The 19797-nt window shown below is 37.7% G+C and overlaps 2 protein-coding genes and 1 pseudogene across 4 annotated transcripts in view; 1 reads left to right on the top strand and 2 right to left on the bottom strand.

The window, feature by feature from the left end:
- LOC146384085 (synaptic vesicle glycoprotein 2C-like) overlaps positions 1–10226 on the top strand; it is a 74256-nt gene extending 64030 nt beyond the window's left edge. For all 3 annotated transcript variants that reach the window (XM_084935844.1, XM_084935842.1, XM_084935843.1), the window contains exons 10-13: positions 1179–1312; positions 3282–3485; positions 3641–3800; positions 5085–10226. In XM_084935844.1, coding sequence (XP_084791970.1) covers positions 1179–1312; positions 3282–3485; positions 3641–3800; positions 5085–5268 — 682 coding nt within the window. In that variant the 3' untranslated portion in view covers positions 5269–10226. The remainder of the gene's footprint in view (positions 1–1178; positions 1313–3281; positions 3486–3640; positions 3801–5084) is intronic.
- Positions 10227–10545: 319 nt separating this feature from the next.
- On the bottom strand, positions 10546–13281 carry LOC146384084 (proteinase-activated receptor 3-like). Its single transcript, XM_084935845.1, has 2 exons — positions 13051–13281; positions 10546–12548 (listed from the first exon to the last, which is right to left on the bottom strand). The coding sequence occupies exons 1-2, from the start codon at positions 13115–13117 to the stop codon at positions 11482–11484; spliced, it is 1134 nt and encodes a 377-aa protein (XP_084791971.1). The 5' UTR covers positions 13118–13281; the 3' UTR covers positions 10546–11481.
- Positions 13282–15943: 2662 nt separating this feature from the next.
- Positions 15944–17685, bottom strand: LOC146384083 (proteinase-activated receptor 3 pseudogene; annotated as a pseudogene).
- Between the last annotated feature and the right edge of the window lie 2112 nt (positions 17686–19797).

Genomic DNA, 19797 nt, shown 5'->3' with positions numbered 1-19797 from the left:
TTACAATTCTCACAAACAGAGCCGAGTGAAGACACATTGATATGCTGTTTTTGTTCTTTTTGCCTTCTCACTGGAGACCAGAATGCATTTATTATAAGAGATTAAATCAAAAACAGTACCATGTACTGTGTATCGTGGTGTGAAATAGCACACATAGATAACTGACTGCTAAGGCCAGACATCCTGAAGGGAGGAGATGCTGGTGGTTTTCAAACTGTGGGACATATACCATTGGTGGGGAACAGATCCACTGCAGATGGGGTGCAGCTGACCATGGAAAAATATGGAGTGGAACTGAGCAGAATAAATATGTTTTTTGAAGAGAAAATAAACAAAAAAACAGTTTCCTGATGCTGTCATGCTGACCAGTACTTCGATAAAATTCAACTTGGATTATTTTTCGTGTTCCTGAATGATAAAAAAAATGTGGAGAACGGAGGGTGAACTGAAGTGGGAAATTCCTGGTTCTGCTGGAGGACAGTGACCTTTTTTGTTTTTGTAATTTTGCCTCTTTTAGCACCACAGTGAATCTTAAATCAAACCAATACATCATGTGATTAAAGTGCTGGCTTTCAACTTTAATTTGAGGGGCTCAACAAAAGTATTGCATTAACTGTTGAATTGTTGTAGAATTACAGCTATTTGTATCCATAGTTCCCCAGTTTGAGACACTCAAACGGAAGTGGACAGTATTATTATTATATTAGTATTAGTATTATAAAGAATATCATACATTCTGGTTTTAAGTGCTTTATCTGTTCAGTTACAGATGTCCTCAATGCCTAATTAATTCAGTAAAAAGTAAAAGGCCTTGTATCTCCAAAAATAAAAAAATATTAGTAGAAATATTTCAAATTTCTGCTGAGGTTTTATATCAGGTTAAATGCAGCTATTCACTTCCATCTAGCAGCCTTTGTTATATCTAATTTCTAATATTCCATCTTAAGAAGTTTGAAATTGGACCGTTTGGTTTGCATTCAGCAATTCATCCCTGCCTTTGTTGTCTGTGCAGACACTGAAATAGTGACTCTGCATTTCACTTTCCCTGGTTTGAAGGAAAATGATCTGCCATCACCCTAATTGTCAATAATATGTGTTGCATATCGCTGTCAGTAGGTGCTTCTTTCTTGCAATAACTCCTTCCTTGTCCACTTCCTATTTTTATTTTTATTTTTTAGGTTCATCAGTATGAGGTTTAAGGCAGTCACGTTCATCGACTCATCTTTTCTCAACTGCTACTTTGAAGATGTCTCCTCAGTAGGATCCTTTTTCAGGAACTGTACCTTTGTAGACTCCTTCTTTTACAACACAGGTAAACCACATCTGTAAAATGCACACTTATTCAGGCCACTTCTCTTCTGCCTCTCCAGAACAAAGGTACTTCCCTCCAACCCAGAAAATCCTATTAGGCTCTTGTTGCCTTATACATAAGTCTCACTCAGGCTCCCCGCCTCTGTCTGGCAGTTCATTATGGATCCAAACTTCTTGCTCAGAGAAGAAAGAATGGTTTTGAACATTTTATACCTCTGCTTTATGCCTCTATATTACTGCTTAACCTCTGTGCCCCCTGCACAGATTGCCTCTCTGAACTAACTGTGACTTTATTTAACAACAAAAAAGTGGGCCAAGCTGTGCTTCGGAGGACTGAAAATGGCAGTTTGTAACCACATGATGACTCCTGCAGAGATACATTTTCTTATGTGATTGTTCAGTCAGACAGTTATTTAGAAATATTTCTCTGTGCATGTGGATTTTTCTTTACTAAGGCGGTCTTGCTGGTTACTGTTTTCTTTTTCAGAAACAAATTTAAAATTGCAGCAGCACCAAAAGTGTCAAACTGTACTGTTAATAAATGTAAGTTATGAAAGTATAATCCAGTTATTTTAAGGCCGACAAAGAAACAAGTTGAACCAAAAGGCAAAAGCAGGAGAGGTGTTTTAAATGGTCTGAGAGAATTGGAGCTGAATCAGACCTTGAGGGAGCACATGGTAGAAAATCAGTTCCCTTCAGCACTCAGGAAAGCGCTGAATATAGCAACAGCATGGGCATGTCGGGTTTGCCAGTAATGCTCCATGAGATGTGAAATCTTTTTGCAATTGGAAATGTGTCTCTAGAGAGCAGAATTTCACGTGTTGTGTGTTTGAGAGATGCTCTTCTGCATACCTTGGATTTAACGAGTGATTATTTGAGTTACTCCCCCCTTCCTGTCACCTTGAGATCGTCTAGCCACTCTCCTCTGGCATCAACAAAGCGTTTCTGTCCAGAGAACTGCCACACAATGAATATTTTACTCAAACAGCATGAACCAGCATTGTAGTTGTTTATATTTGTGCTGTTGTCTGTCTTTTAGTCTTTAGTCCTTTATCCTGCAGAGAAGACAAACAAAGAACTCTAGTAGTACTGCAGTACTTTGGCTCTCTGTAGTAATGTTAAATGGACTGTGGTGTCATTTCCTATCCTGTCCAAGCAAACTTTTTAGGCAGTCAGTATTCTAATGATGCATAGCATCATAGCCATCAAGCTAAGTGCTGTTAGCTTTTTAGTGGACTGTATGTAAAGGGTTGTTCAGACAGGAAGAAGCTAGCAGTTATTTAGCAACTTATAAAGACATCATGGAATGTCAGTGAAATTCAAAAATTTGCAATTAGCAAATTAGATTACAAATGACAGGCAAATTAAACCAGGCAAATCCCAAATTATAGTTTTCTCAGCTAGCTGGCAAAAACATGCTACAGTAAGGAGCTAGTTAGTTTAAACTGGCATGACTGGAGTAAGAATGGCTTTGATCAAATGTGCCTATCAATACATCTGAAGCTAACAAATAGCTAACATATTAATGAATCATGTCTTGTTTGTTACACTCATAATCTTCTTCTTTTTTAACTTTCTTGTGTTCTTGGGTCATTTTTATGTTTACCCTTTTTGTCAGCTCCATGTTAACATTTATCTGTCTGCTTCTTCACGTCTTGCATCTGGTCTTAGGATATACATTGTTCACTTTTTTCAATTAGTTGTATTTTATGTAGTTCTGAGCCCAAGAGTCATGATCAGATTTGAGATTAAAGCTCATTCTTGTCTCGATATAACAAAGAAAACACTTTGTGTTTTTTTGTGCTTTTGAACATACTCTTAGGTGTTGATTTCCATGTTACAATGCATAATGTCTTGTCTGCCACCGTTCGAGTTAGTAGCAAGTGGTAGTAGAAGGTGACAGTCAGATACAAACTTTTAATCCCGAGTCAACATGTGAAACCTTTCTTCTTTATCTTCTACATTTACAGATATTGATGACACCAAACTGACAAATTCAAGGGTGATCAACAGCTCTTTTCACCACAACAAGACAGGCTGTCAGATGACATTTGATGACGATTACAGTGCCTACTGGGTCTATTTTGTCAACTTCCTGGGAACGTTGGCTGTGCTTCCTGGAAACATTGTCTCTGCTCTCCTCATGGACAAAATAGGACGCCTAAGCATGTTAGGTAGGATTTCCTTTCAATGTGGGATATGAATAGCAATTTTTCCCCTTGTTGTTCTAGTGTCATGTGCAGTTGGCTTTTGTGCCTGCAGTGACCTCTAGTGACGTGAATGAAGTTATTTCAAGTTTAAGATGTAAAGCTCATTCTGTGCTCTGCAGGAGGTTCCATGGTGCTATCAGGCATCAGCTGCTTCTTCCTTTGGTTTGGCACCAGCGAGTCAATGATGATCTTCATGCTCTGTCTCTACAACGGCCTCAGTATCTCCGCCTGGAACTCCCTGGATGTGGTCACCACTGAACTGTACCCAACAGACAGGAGGTGAGTGGTGCACTTACTGCATATACTAACTTAGAATACAGGAAATAGTGTGGCTCTGTGGTTTATCACTGAGCAAACCAATATGTGTGCAAAATTTTGGCTTGTCAGTTCCCCCATATGAAAGAAAGATAAAGAAGAACACGTCTTTATTATTTCTTGTTTTTTCAAGATTTTTCAAGAACTAGTCTTGCAGAGGCTTACGGCCAAGAAACATTACAACAACAAAACAAAAAATCGAGTTTTTCCTCATGCTAGGAAGTTTTGCTTTGATCTTTGAATAAAACTAAGCAGTGCTGTGCTATAGCACTGCTTCAAAGTTGGGAAGTTTTGGGAGTGATAAATAATTTCAAATTTACTTTGATAAGTAGCAACCTCAAACCTTTTATTAGTGAAACACTGAGGACATTCACAGCCAAAGTCTGACCCATTCACAGACTGTAATGTCACTTCACAGTACTGGAAGGGTTTTTTTTTTTGTCACGGCAGTGGACTGTTTAATTCTAGACACAGGTTGGAGGTAAAGAAGTACAAATACTTTGTAATTTGTACTAAGTTGAATTTTCAGGCACCCTTATTTGAGCATTTATTTTTCTGACAACTTATCGCTTGTACTCCCTACAGTTTAACATACAGTAAATACCTCTACTTTTTACTACTTAAATTTTCAAAACAGGTTCATTACTTTAGGTTGAAGATATCAGAAGGGAGTTATTATTTCCCATCACTGCAAAAACCAACTAATGTGAGCCTAAATGGAGAGCCCATACTTAAGACGAAACTTGCAAATCTACAAGATGCACCATGATGTGTGTCAGAAGTGTCTCTCAACTTTCCATCCCTTGAAATAGCCATGCTTTTCATAGAAGCCACATCAAGCTGCATAGACCATATTTGGAGATCAAGACGTTAGACACAGCAAAGGCATAGGGAAGCTGGTCAGTTTTCATAATAAAACACCCGGTGCAGAAATTGCATCAGAAACTGTGTTTCAGGGCTCGTGTCAGTTTTTATTATGAACTATAGTAAAAAACATGCCAAGGCTTCTGTATTATCTACAGCTTTTTCTGGTTCTCTAAACTGGTGGCAATCAGGTTTGATTTTGTATTAGTAATCAAAAGTTCTTCTAGTGCCCTTGAGAACTGAATAGAAATTAAATTTAAATTTCTGCACATTTGGGATATTTGGAGCAGTATTTGTAAGAAAACATGGTGTTTCACGTTGTTAAGAAACAAATGAGACATACTTACTGTACATTTGTAACCCTCTTCTCCTCTTTGTCTGTAGGGGCACAGGATTTGGCTTCTGTAATGCTATGTGTAAGCTGGCAGCGGTGCTGGGCAACCTGATCTTTGGCTCTCTGGTTGGCATCACCAAGGCCATTCCCATTCTGCTGGCATCATCCGTGTTGGTTGGCGGCGGGCTAGTGGGGCTCCGACTGCCAGACACACGTGCCAATGTCCTCATGTAAACCTCACCACAGAACAGTATGTTGTTTACCAGGTATTTTCTCAGTTTACTGAATAGCAACATATTTACAGAAAGTGATTTGTTAAAATATTTTTGAAATGTGCTTTGCAGTTTGTTTTTTATTTACTTTTTTTCCATAAAATATGCGGAATATGTTCACAAACTCAGATTCATGATGAGTTTTATTATTCTGTTATTTCTGAGAGAAATACCTGGTAAATTAGGATAATGAAATGCAGTTTTTCAGAGCAGTAGGTGTACAGAGGAGCTTCATTTAGAATATCAAATGTTATGCCAGTGGCTTTTTACCAGAGCTATTGGCATTCTTGCAGGAATTTGGAGAAAAAAAAAGCTTTTCAGAAGCAAGCTAAATTTATCAGCGGTGATTAAAGTCTTTAAAACAGCAGCTCATTGCAGCTCAGCACTACAGTGGGCGGTTTCACACATGCAGCCCACAAATGCATGTGCCAAAGCTGCAAAAGGCTTGGGCTTCTAGCAACCTTCCCCTTCCGAGTTCCAATCAGTTGTATGCTGATTAAAGGAAATGTGTGACGTTTTTGTTTACATGTGCATTTGAAGCCACCAGCAGCAGCTCAGGTTTGCCAACTGTCAAGCTTTTGGCATGAGACACTTGCTTTGAGGCTCTACCTTGTGTGGCTCATGCTGGTCAATAATTTGCTTGCCCTTAGTCAGCAAAAGGACACACAGTCCAAAATAACTGAAGACCTTTCATGCACAATGACTGCACAAAATGTTGAGCACAGGAGTTCAGTTTATTGCTTGCAGCTGTTTATAGGAGTCTTCCCATTGACGTTTTGCTTAAATTTGTAAATGTTATATAGCCGAAGGATCCATATGAGCATCTCCAAAAGAGTTAAAGAAAAGAGTTAAAAACATTCATGAACATGACACACAAATGATAAAGATCTGTCAGCAAATTATGCTCTACTTTTTTCCAGACAGGTAATGTCACACACAGTCACAGTTTTCATGCTGCAGTTTAATTACTTGTTTAGCCTTCTCTATTATAGCCATTAGGACATTTTTAATTTACTGTGTGTACAAGTCTCATCTGTTTTCTAAAGTTTTTATTTTTATTCGTTTATTTATTGTAGATATTGTCCACAGTTGCTTTCTGTAGCAGTAATCTTTTTCATGTATCAATGCGTGACTGTAACTACATATAGGAGCAGTTACCCCCTTGTAAAGGGTCGGGCAATTAATTTTCGAAAGGGGCCAAATTAGAAATTGGGACTGTTGCGGATGTCTGCCCAATGAGTTTATAAAGATATAAAATTAAATTGTGAGCATAACTGAGTTCAGCTTATTTATGTAAGCCTCCAAAATAGTCCCCATTTATTTATTGGTCCCTTGGGATATTGTTTGCTCATATCTCATGCTATAGTCATTACAGTAACTATGACCAGTAACAATGAAAACACTTTTAATGGTATAAGGTACAGTTATCATTGGACATGGTTAGGATCTTCAGTGTTCATTATAAAATCATGAAATATCATAAATAAACCTAAAGCAAATTTGTGATCAACATATAGCACCAGGATGGGGAAGGAGGTATTGTTTTGAGTCAAAACTTGAAAGTTGGCAAAGTTGGCTTGCTTAAAAAGAAATTATTTATTAAGTGTTTATAATTAGACAGGCTGTTTTATTATTTATTTATTAATTTATGTCTTATTTATTGCTTTACCAATGTGCTTTTCTGTTTTTTGGGTGGCGATTTACTGTGTTTGAACTTTGCTCCTACAATTTTCACTCCATTGATAAAATAGGTTGATGATACTTAAGCCTTTTGCTGCAATTTGCAAAAATGACAAGGCCATAAAAATCAATAATGATATACATAGTAGTTTAGTCCAAACTGGCAACTTAAGCAGCTACATTTCTAAAGTGAAAAGAAGTTTACATTTTCTGCTTTTTACAGTAAGAGACTTTTGGGGCCTGGAATCCTTTTGTCTGAATGCTTCCTCTCTGCATCTCTCATGTTGGTATTGCTTAGTTCACCATGAAGGGCTTTGCTCTTTCTTTTAATTTCATCTGCCAAAAAGAATTTACTTCTGTTGGTATCAAATTATGTTTTGAGTCTTTTTCCCCCTCTCTATCTGTCTCATTGTCCTGGTTTCTTCATAGTGTCACTTTGTCTGTCTTGTCACTCTGTTCCTGCCTTGCTGCTGCTCCGTCTGAAACTCAAAGGCCTTTCTCAGATGCTGTGCCTCTCTTACCGTCAAGCCCACCTCTCCTTCCAAACCTTGCTGGAAGCTTTGCTGCTCTATCTTGCTTTTTTCATTCCCATCTCTTGATACTGCAGTGAGCACACCTGTGTGTGTGTATTTCTCTCTCTCTCTGTATGTACAGCTGTGATCAGAAGGTTGCATACACTTGTCATGGCCACAAATATCATGGTGAATTTGGGCTTTTAATGATTTCTTTGAATGGTTCTTTTTTCAGGGTGGAATGATTGTACCGCACACATCTTTATTTACTTTAAAAATAAGAATTGGCTACACGAGGTGAATTTATTTTATTGTCAAATCCACACAGATTTATATACACCCCTGAAATTGGTTAAATGACTGTTAACAATTTGTACCTCAATCAACCAGGTACAAATTGGTTAGTTGGGAAGACCATTTCAGAAGAATAATGTTAGCAAGCTTAAACTGTTCCAAAACCAGCTTTGATGTGTGTTTGGGGTCATTATGTTGTTGGAAAACCTAGTTGTGCCCCAGTTTTAACCACCTAGCTATTGATCTCAAACATACCTCTTGTCATTGTAGCAAAACAGCTCAGTCTTTGTCTCATCTGACCATAAAACTTTCAAGCTTGAAGGTGTCAGTTTTGGTTCAGGGGCTTCTTTCTTGGTCCACAACTTCTCAGGCCATGGTGATATAAAACTGGCTTCAATGTGGACAGTGATGCTAGTGTTCCAGCAGTTTTGGGTTGATTTCAGACTTCCTGAACATTCTAACTTATTTCTTAACCACAGAAGCTTGTTCATAGCTAACAAAGGCCTCTAGTCGAGGTATAACTTGCTAAAAAACATTTAATCAAATATCCAAAACAAATTCAAACTTGTGCACACAATTTTTGTGTTTTAAAGGCCTAAAGAATTGTATGCTGTACAATTATTACATCCTGGTAAAAAAAAAAAAGACAGTTCAGAGAACAGAAGCCCAACAGATGACACTGATGCCTGTGATGACTATATAGAACTTTTTGACTACGACTGTAAGTTTATTGCATGTATATCTAGACTAACACATGTGGACAGATATTTTTTTCTAATTTTTTTCTTAAACCAAGGAACTGAGGTTTTTACATTTTGATTTATATCATGAATTGAAACTAAAAGCCATGTGCAAAAGGCCAAGTCACTCAAATTCTAAAAAAACAAGAAAACAAAACAAAAAAACAAAAAAATGGTAAGATTGCAAATTCAATTTGTTTGTGATGCTCACTTATTTAAGATTTTAAAGGCTCTTTAGCCTTTGCAGCCTTGCACTATCATGCTGGCTAAGCTAGCATGTGCGTTTCCTGTGCTAGCATAAATATTTTGTAGTGCAGTGCAGACAAGTGCAGTCAAGGGTGGTGTCTTTTGGAGGTGAATGTCATAAATGACAAAAATAGCCATCTAGCTAATTAAAGATATGGAGAAAAATAAACGAACTGCTTTATTAAGTAGGATATATCCTCTGGGGAACATGAACAAAGAGATATTTCAGTCTGGACCAAAGAAGTCACTTTGATCCAAAGTGGACCAACTTTGGGCCTAACTTTGGTTCACCTTTGGTCATCCCAAAATCAAGCACTGGGGGGAGTCAACAGTAAAGTTTATCCTGAAATGCTAGTTATTTTTGAATAACAGTATTTCTTTCCTAATTTGCAAAGGAAACACATGTTATATATTTGGAAATATTTACAAATCACACTTTTCAGCACTGTGAGCACCACAAACAAAACTACAGTGACCTCAGAGAGGGATATCTAATAAAATAAATAAAAAAGTTATTTGTAGAACATTATTTTTTGTGACTTATATGCTTGAACAACCTCCTGCTTCAGTGCTAATGAGTTGATGTTAACACACATTAGGTCATTTGTAAAACATAAACTTGTAGTTTGTTCTGCATTAGTTCCATCATACAAAAAAATCATTGGAATTTCATAATTTTTGTCAGCTTTGGTGATACTGTTATTGTATGTTATATTATGTTTCTCACATATATCTTAGTTTTGGTGTTAAAGGACCTATTATTGACCAATTATTTCCTTTTTCTACCAATATAAATGGACTGCAGCTGTTTCAAGATATGAATCTGCTTTCCTGTGTTTGATGCTTTATCTCTGTCTGTCCTCGGCCTTGCCTTGTGGCTTCTCCTTCGCTCTTCCACTTGTGCTGAACAAACTTGTTATACTGTACATCACAGTTTCCAGACTGAAATCCTGCATGTTTGTTAAGTCCCTCTGTTTTGTGTGCTATATGCCATTTTGGTGTCTTTGCTGTTCCTCTGTGGAGGTTAACAGATGTGATTCCCGGGTTAAAGGTGAATGTATCATTCTCGTGTGTTGTCAGGTTTGTTGTGGACAGGTGTTCCTTAAACTGAATTGTTCTTCTGCGTCATTGTGAAGGGGCATGCTAGTGATGAGATGACTGTATTTACTACAAACTGACCTCCAGCAGGAGTTTTCAGATCTGTTTTTCGGGTGATTTCCGGTTAGATTAGTCATTATTGTCACTGGAGCAGGAATTAAAGTGCCACCATTGAGACTTTCAGATTTGAAAAGCCCTGCTGTCAAACTACCTGTGCAGGTGTGTGTGTAAAGATAAAAATCTGACCTTGACATGATTTATTTTGATAAGGCTGATAAAAAGCTCTAGTGAATGCAATGTAAAGGTGGATTCCTCTGGTATCTACATATTGAATAAAGAGTTTCATTTGAGCAGCTGTTGAACTTTCATTTTTACCAGCAGATGGTGCCATTCATACTAAATTTACCAAAACATGCAACTCTCTCTGCCTGCCCTTAGTCAAAGACACAGTCAAAGAATCTTTAATAAAGAATAAAGATTAATCTCAGTAAACTGTCTTATCACTAATGTCAATTACAGCCAGAAGTGAGTCATAGACAAAATTTTAACACAGTGCTTTCTTTTTTTACTACCCCAGTGTGACGTGACGGACAGTAGACTTTTCTACTCCTCAGTGTCACTTTACTCTACATCCTGTCAAAGGCTGGTTAGGAAATACCAAGTCAGTGGTAGAGAGCAGAGAGAAGTAGAGTAGTTTAATAACTGACGATATCTTTGAAAAGTTCACAGGAAAGCCGGAGATACAGAAATGTATAGAATATAGTTATATACTACTGTAAAAGTTCAAAAAGGTTATGAAATCTTTTTTTTAAGTATAGATGTATAGTATTCTTACTTGACACATTTATTAATTATATTTATTATTTAATTTAAAAAATAATATACATCCTTTCATCTTCTATGTACATCCATATACTATATACATATACAAATTGACATAAAAACACACAGCTATGTTTTAGCTAAAGCCCATCATGACATTAACTTCCAGTTCAAATCTTCAGGGTAGTTACACAACAGAGAATAGTAGGGAAATTACTGTAAACACTGTAGAGAGAAAAATGAAATTCAGGGAACATGAACATATGTAGATGCATTTTACTCTAATGAATTGTTTATGCAGATTACAGTAGCTTTACTAAAATACTATTATAATAGCAACCAAATGGCAGACACTAAAACTCATATTTTATGTATCATTGCACTGCATCTTTTCAAATAACTTGTGAATTACAGTAAGCATAAAATGACCCTACATGCTGTAAATCTTGCTGCCACTACTGTCATTAAACAGGAAAATGTATTATGTACGTATACATTTGTTTTCTTTTTTCTTTTACACTTTCAAGTTTCTTATTGTTTTCTAGTTTTTAAATATAGGAGTTACGTTTTGTGTGTGGGTATCACCAAAACAGAACTTTTATAATAAAACAACAATTATGACTCATAGAATAAGGTTAATACAAAATTTATAGTTTTAAATGAAAAATCATGTGCTTTTGATCTCTCTTTGGATTCCTGCCAAGGAGAACATTTCCCTCATTATCATCCACAAAAATAAGAAATATGATCACTTACTTTTTAACACTGTTAAACAGGTTTCTATTAGAAAGATATGCTCAGCGTCTTGCCTTTGAAAGACATGAAGTAAAGCCTGGAGCTTGCAGATTTGGACATGAGAAGAAAAAGGAAAGGATCCAGACAGGCATGGACACAGCACAAACACACTGCCACATTAAAGTACATATACAGGGTTTCCGTTCCATTCACAAACAGTTGGACATAATGGACAAAGTGTAGGACTCCAGAGGGTACAAAGCACACCAGGAAGATACTAAACACCAGTGAGCTTGCTTTGATGTACATTCCCCAGTCAAAGTGTGATCTTGTTAACTCGTTGATGATTCGGGCAAAACACGCAATTGTAACCACAAGTGGAACCATAAGAAATAAGATGATAAGAATCAGGTGATAGTAGAGCAGAAACATGTGAGAGCTGTGATCCAGGGGCAACACATCATGGCAGGTTGTGCGGTTGAGCTGAGGGAGCCAGTAGCTCTGCTGGACGATGAGCTCTGGGATGATGGCGACACCAAACACCCCCCACAGAGCCAGGCTCACCCAGGCAGCACAAAGCCTCTTGGGCATACTTTTGTACAGGAACGGGTACACCACAGCCAGGTAGCGCTTGATGCTGATGCAAGCCAGCGTCATGGCCGAGCAGTAGAGATTGCCGTAGAAACATGCCGTAACAACTCGACAAGCAGTCTCTCCGAGAACCCAGTGGTTTCCATGGAAATGGTAGTGAGCCTTAAAGAAGAGGGAGAGGAGGAGGAAGAGGTCGGAGACAGCCAGGCTGCAGTAGAGGATGGCAGAAGACACCTTTCGGATTTTAGTCACTAGCAAACACAAGATACTGACGTTGGCTGGAATCCCAACTGTAACCACCAACATGTAAATAATGGGAATGACTCGGGTGCTCAGAGAACCACCGAGGTACCGCACTGTGCTGTTGTTGAGCAAGTTCAGAGCTGGAGGGGAATAATTTAGAAAGGAAGCCTGAGTCCCATTTACACAGGGCTGATTGTTAATGACTGGGGCCCCTTTAAATGTTCTGGGCATGGGAAAAACAACCTCAGAGCTGTTTTTCTGCTCCCTCCGTGTCTTTTGTCCTGCAAAAAAAAAAAAAAAAAAAAAAAAACAATACGAAAATGAAAATTACTGCAGTTCATTCAAAATGTAAATGATTTTCAAATATATTTGTACCAACATAGATTTCAAATATACTGGTTCAAAGTATCTATACAATGTGCTAGGTATTTAGATATTTAGTTTCATCTGTAGCCAAATGCTCTCAAAACACTTTCATCTAACTTAAATTCCACGAACAAATAATGATTAGGAAACTCAGAAAACACAAAAAAAATCCTCTCACTGAAATAGCTGGACAATATGATGTCAAGATATTGAAATATTAAGTATTCAAAGTATATATATGTATAATAAATAATTCAGGGTCATGAATCTGCTTCAAATCCTGTTTCAGCCAGTTTTTACCAAACAGTCATTCTACCCGCCAACCCTCAGCAACACCGCCAGATGTTTTAGATTATCTCTCAAGTCCATGAAACTGTTACTTAAAGCTGTTGTTGAATTTTGACAAGCTTCTCCTACCTTTTTTCTGCTGTGTACTGCTCATACAGAGGACAAAAACGAAGAAAACCAGGAGTAGTTTCCCCATATTTTTCTTCTTGTTGATCGGCTCCCAGCTTAAGAGTCACTAGCAAGCCTCTTCTTTGTTTGTTATCACTGCTTTTCCCTGTCACCCCAGTCTGCTTCTCTCGGTTAGCTCTGTGGGAGGAACTTGAAAGCCGACCCTTGTAAGAAAAAAAAATCACACGTTCACCCAACACAGTATCAAAACAAAATATCTTTGCTTTCGTTTTGAATATGAAGGACAATGGTTTTCACTTCCCTACTCTGTCTTGTCTGAAAACTATTTTATTGTTGCTGTATCTTTGCCAAAACAAATACTGACCCACTTTTTACCTGATATCTCAGTACTTTACTGTCTTAAATAGAAATGTTCAAATATACATTTTCACACAGTTCTCCTAGTGCTGCATTCATTCCAGTTAAGTTATATGATGCCTAAGTTTGGAGCTATGAAGAGAGGTAACACACAGAAAAAGGAAAAACTGGTGAGTCAAGGAAATGCCTGTGTGAAGATGATAAGCCTGCCTCAACATAAGCAGCTTTTTCTTCCCTTCCTTTTCTGCAGCTATTTGTGTACAGGTACGCTTACTAAAAACATTACTCATTTTGGTTCAGAAACCTTTAAGAAGGTTTCTGTTACTGCAGTTTAAGTTCTGTGTTTTTGGCATGTTATTTACATTTCACTTTTACATTTACAGGAAACTTAATATGCTTGAAAGTGATCAGGGTTAGACAGATCAGGACACATGCTGGTGGAAGGATTGTTGGAGTATTTTCTCTGCTTTTATCAAAGAATATTTTATTATTGTAGACATCCAGCTGATCACAGATGTGACCCGGGCCTTGTTTTCGGCGTATATTTTTATCAGAGGGAAGAAGTAACATCAGTATCAGGGTGTGTTGTGCCCCAGCAGTGACCTCAACTTCCTGTTGTGACGTCAAACTCCAAATGTCACAGATGACTCAAACAGAGACAACCAAATGCTCTCCACTGTAGTCAACTTAATGGAAACTTTAGAATGTTCTTTCCAACCTTGAGGAGGACTAACAGGTTATGTTTAATCTATGTTTCAGTGAAAGTCGGAGACCATCCTCCACTAATTACATTTCTTTTCATTTTTTTCCTCTTCTCCTGTCCGGCAGTGTGTCAATCAGAATTGTTATCTGAAGGCCAAAAAAGGCCCAACAGATTTACTTTCCCAAGTGGACCATTATGATATTTTGCATAATGTTCCACTTGATAGTCATAGTTTATTAGAATTTTATTAGGATTTTTTATTTTGAATTATTATAGTTACAACAGACAACACTAGGGGATGGGAAAAAAGAAGAAAGAGAAGTTGGGAAGGAATTTAACAGAAGGAGAGGGAGAGAAAAATAGAGGAGAAGAAGAGGGATAGAGACAGAAAGGGAGACAAGGGACAAAACATATTCTGCTTCAACACCTACCGCAGCAGAGAAATCACAGAAACAACCAACATATGCATAAATAATAGTAAAGAATAAATAATAACTGTTACTGAAAAGCACACAGTACTAATAATACAAGATATTTTTAGAAGCAGCAGCCGACCAACATAGTGTGTGTCTGTGACCCTCGATGTCTACAGGCTGTTTTAAAATTGAGAAGTGGGCACCAGCACCAGTGGTGATGCTGAATGAACAGACCCCCCCTCTGGACACCATGCCCACCCCCAAGGACCAAAATGCATGTGTCATGAGTGTCTAAGTTGTGGAATAAAATTGAGGCACAAGTGGCCGTGAGGGGACAGAGGAGGAATACTTCCTCAAGTCATTACAAGCCATTTGCGACCAGTTAAATATCACCCATTTTGTCTACCACGAACAGTGGTGATGTAGGCAGAAATCACTTTTTTCATCGTCATACTAAGCATGATTCCCCTCCTTCTTTTCTTAAAAGTGGTGCGAGTGGTATGTCTAAAGTAACTGCATCTTTCCTGTGTCGTAACTGAAAAAAAAACTTGCCGTCCCATTGTGTTACTTTCTGTTTCTATTTTCAAATGACAAAAAGTTTACGTTTAAAACTTCCAGAAAATAACTAACAAAGAACTTATAAATGTCATGTATTCGTGCCAAATCATAACAGCAGCCCCTTGAAGGCTCAAATAATGAAGAGAATGGTAAACATGAAGCTACACAATACATGTCCACCTACTCGTATTGGGCTGTTAAAAGGAATAATTTCAAAGACTAATAATTTGATTAACCAATTATTTAAAGTCCTTTAGATTTGTTATAAAAATATAGTTGTGTATTAGTATGACTTGATTTTAAGTCACTTTGTTCACACAAACCCTCAGACTACTCATTTTTTAAGTAAAACGGATATGACAACATCAGAATTTTGTTTGTGGCCAAACAAATCATGGTAATATCTATAAAATGCCATTATAAATAAACTTAAATTTTAGACGTACTAAAGTATTGCAGTAGATTTAAAGAATACGTTTGGTGGATGTGCTTTTTCACATAATTTAATGTACAAATTTTAAACTATGAGCCTCAACGCGACATTAGAAGTGTTCATCAGGAAGGCCTTTAGTATTATAGACTCAGAAAATAAACATCATGTGATAGTTATAGAGCCAAAGTAAGTAAGAGGAAATTTAAGTGTGCTGATTTTTCACAGATAAAAAATGGGTTTATCAGAAATACGGGCTTGCCTGCAAAATAAGTCTTAACATCTAATCACACAGCAGTGTTTATTGTGTGTACAACTGAGACTACAGTTCACATGGTTTCACACAGTGGCATTCCATCCTAATAATGTTCATCCAGGATCAACATTGCAGCTAACCCTTCATGTCATTGTGATTTCATAGCTTTGGAATGTGGAGGGAAAAGAAGAAAATGCCACAAAAACTCTCTTCTGGAATAAATGGTAAGCGTTTCAGATATTTTCTTTATTATTTATGCAACAAAACAAGTATATTATCAAGTTAGGTTTACTCTTAGCAAGATTTAGGTCACTCATGTTGATTAATTTTTGATAGTTTTTAATAGCAATAGATAACTTCTTGGCTAATCACATCATGCATCATGGATGTGCTGCTGAGAAATCTGTAGCAACGGCATAATGCTTTCATGTCAATATAGGCAAAATTGTTGAGGAATGTTTTCAGCACCTTGCTGAACATATTACATGAAGAATTAAAGGAGTTCTGGAGGCAAAATGGTGTCCATTTCAGTACTAGTAAGCTGTACTTAATAAATTGGCCTGTTAGTGCTTTCTTTTTTAATTTCCAATTGTATATGTGTCTCACACACACATAAACTAAACAAAGTTAAAATCAGGTTCAGGTAAACTGCAAGTTTTAAATGAATAGAATAGGTATTTTTGATTTCTCTTTGGATAGCAACCAAGGAGAATCATTTTTCTCATGATTGGCTACAAAAATAAAAAGTCATAATTACTTATTGCTAATCCTTTGTCTACGTGTTATGTGTTTACAAGACACTGCTCAGTGTCTTTCTCTTGAAAGTTTTAAAATGAAACCTAGAGTGTGCAGCCTTGGACAGGAAAAGGAAAAGGAAGGGATCCAGACAGGCATGGACACAGCACAAACACACTGCCACATTAAAGTACACATACAAAGTTTCTGTTCCATCCACAAACAGTTGGACATAATGGACAAAGTGTAGGACTCCAGGGGGGACAAAGCACACCAGGAAGATACTAAACACCAGTGAGCTTGCTTTGATGTACGCCACCCAGTCAAAATGTGACCTTGTGAGCTTGTTGATGATTCGGGCAAAACACACCGCTATAACAACCAGAGGCACCATAAGAAATAAGACAATAAGAATCAGGTGATAGTAGAGCAGAAACATGTGAGAGCTGTGATCCAGGGGCAACACATCATGGCAGGTTGTGCGGTTGAGCTGAGGGAGCCAGTAGCTCTGCTGGACGATGAGCTCTGGGATGATGGCGACACCAAACACCCCCCACAGAACCAGGCTCACCCAGGCAGCACAAAGCCTCTTGGGCATACTTTTGTACAGGAACGGGTACACCACAGCCAGGTAGCGTTCGATGCTGATGCAAGCCAGCGTCATGGCCGAGCAGTAGAGATTGCCGTAGAAACATGCCGTAACAACTCGACAAGCAGTCTCTCCGAGAACCCAGTGGTTTCCATGGAAATGGTAGTGAGCCTTAAAGAAGAGGGAGAGGAGGAGGAAGAGGTCGGAGACAGCCAGGCTGCAGTAGAGGATGGCAGAAGACACCTTTCGGATTTTAGTCACTAGCAAACATATGTTGGCTGGAATCCCAACTGTAACCACTAACATGTAAATAATGGGAATGACTCGGGTGCTCAGAGAACCACCGAGGTACCGCACTGTGCTGTTGTTGAGCAAGTTCAGAGCTGGAGGGGAATAAGTTAGAAAGGAAGCCTGAGTCCCATTTACGAAGGGCTGAATGTTAATGACTGGGGCCCCTTTAAATGTTCTGGGCATGGGAAAAACAACCTCAGAGCTGTTTTTCTGCTCCCTCCGTCTCTTTTGTCCTGCAAAAAACCAAAAAAAACCCAAAAACAACAAAACAATACAAAAATGAAAGTTACTGCAGTTCATTCAAAATATAAATGATTTTCAAATATATTTGTACCAACATATGTACTGATATATTTTGTTAATAGAAAACTGTTTTCAGTGCCACGCTTGTTTTTTCTGCGCTTGAAAACTCAAAGATGAATGTGCATGACAGAAAATACGGAAAGTTTTCAAACTGACAGAGCTGCACAAGGCAATGTTTGGCTAACTATTCAAAACCATTCTATAATAAACCATTCAATGGCAAAATCATGTGTTTTTATATGAATAATGAAACTGTGGCAGTTTAATTTTCAGATTAACTGTCAATTTCCATGAAAAAACACTTAAATCTGCTCTTAAATTTTTTATAAAATTCTCTTACCTTTTTTCAGCTGTGTACCGCTTATGCAGAGAGCAAAAACAAGTAAAACAAGTACCTTCCCCATATTTTGTTCCTCTCTCCCTCAAATAGAAATGTACAAATCTACATTTCTACACATTCCTTCCAGTCGTGCAATTGTTTCAGCAATGCAATGCCACTCTTCAGACTCACAACATGCAGAGGTGATATCAACATCCTTTTACTCAAAATATCTCAAACTGCAGAGATGATATCAACATCCTTTTACTCAAAATATCTCAAACTGAGACCAATATCAGGAAGCCAAAACATTAACTTGTTCCTTCCATATGATAAGAGCTGTGCTTAACATACGTTTCAGTAACAGTCAGAGATATCTGGCACATGAAAGGTGTGACTGAAAGTATCCATCCATCCTCTTTCGCTCATCCTTGTCAGAGCTACAGGGGGCTGGAGCCTATAATATGTCAGATATGACACATTTATCTGATATGACAAAACAAAAAAGGTTTATTTACAGCAAACTAATAATCATGACATATTAATATTTATGCAAAGGAATTTCATGATGAAGTTTATCTATACATGACCTGATGTTACTAATTGTTCATGGTCTTATTCTTAATTTACCTTCAATGATTTTCATGAAAAGTACTTTTTACAAATTGGCCATTGCAGTGAATCAAACCACATAACGTTACAATAAACACATATTACAGCTGTGTAGAGGATTCAAGCTCTTTCTTAACATATTTCTTCCAATAGCCAGACTACCTTGTAAATATTTTAAAATTATCTTAATTGATAGTTCTCCAGAGTTTCTTTGGGCGCTGGCTGCTTCTTCACTCATTCCAACTTATAAAAGGGAATGGAGTCCTCTGTACTTGACACTAGGGACAGAATATTGCTTAGGTGCTTGAAATTTTATATAATGGATTATCTCAGCCTCTACACAGCTGACAGCTATAACAATAACAGCTGGTTATAAGCTTACATCATGCTGGGAACGTGTCAGTGTTTCCGCATATGAGGTAAAGAAGGGGGAAGGAGTGAAGGAGCTGGAGGTCTGGGCTGTTAAGCTTAGGCTGCTCTTCCCACAATTTGGCCCATGGATAAGAGGAAGAAAATGGATGGATGAATGGCCAGGATGTTGAAACTCCCAGAATGGTCGTACTGTAATTTATTTAGTTTTCTTTAACTAGTGTTATAAGAAAACACTGCATTTTTTAAGGATGTAGTGATGATGGTTAATTAAGTATAAACATACATGTGTATGTTATATGTAGGGCTATGCTGTATATTTGGCAGACAGAGTTGTCAGAATGGGAAAAGGCAGTAACTGACTGTAATCCATGTAGGAATGTGTTCACATTGTGTACTGTAGCATTCTTGTATGAGGATGGCTTACATCCCTTTAAGGGTTGAAGCTGAAGTAACAAGCCCATTTTTAAAATGTAAGGAGTAGAAAATACAGATATTTGTGTTAACATGTAGGGGGTAAACATAAAAAAATTTTGAGAAAAAGAAGTACTTAAGTAAAGTACAGATACCCCCAAATTCTAAGTATAACACATTTGTACATTATCACTTCTCAACTCTGACCCTATGGACGCTGAAAGTTAATTAATCGTAGAATTAGCGGCAGTCAAGCTAGCTTGCTAAATTGAGAGCTTATCTTTTATACTTGGCTCTCTCTTCACCACGATGGACCAGCACAGCATCTGCATCACTGCAGCCATGCCCCTAATCCATCTCTCAGTCTCTTGCTCCCTCTCCCCTCATCAGTGACC

Source organism: Perissodus microlepis, chromosome 7, assembly GCF_051167445.1.
Source record: "Perissodus microlepis isolate ML-2025 ecotype Zambia chromosome 7, ASM5116744v1, whole genome shotgun sequence".
NCBI lineage: Eukaryota > Metazoa > Chordata > Actinopteri > Cichliformes > Cichlidae > Perissodus > Perissodus microlepis.
This window is presented reverse-complemented; position numbering and strand designations above follow the sequence as displayed.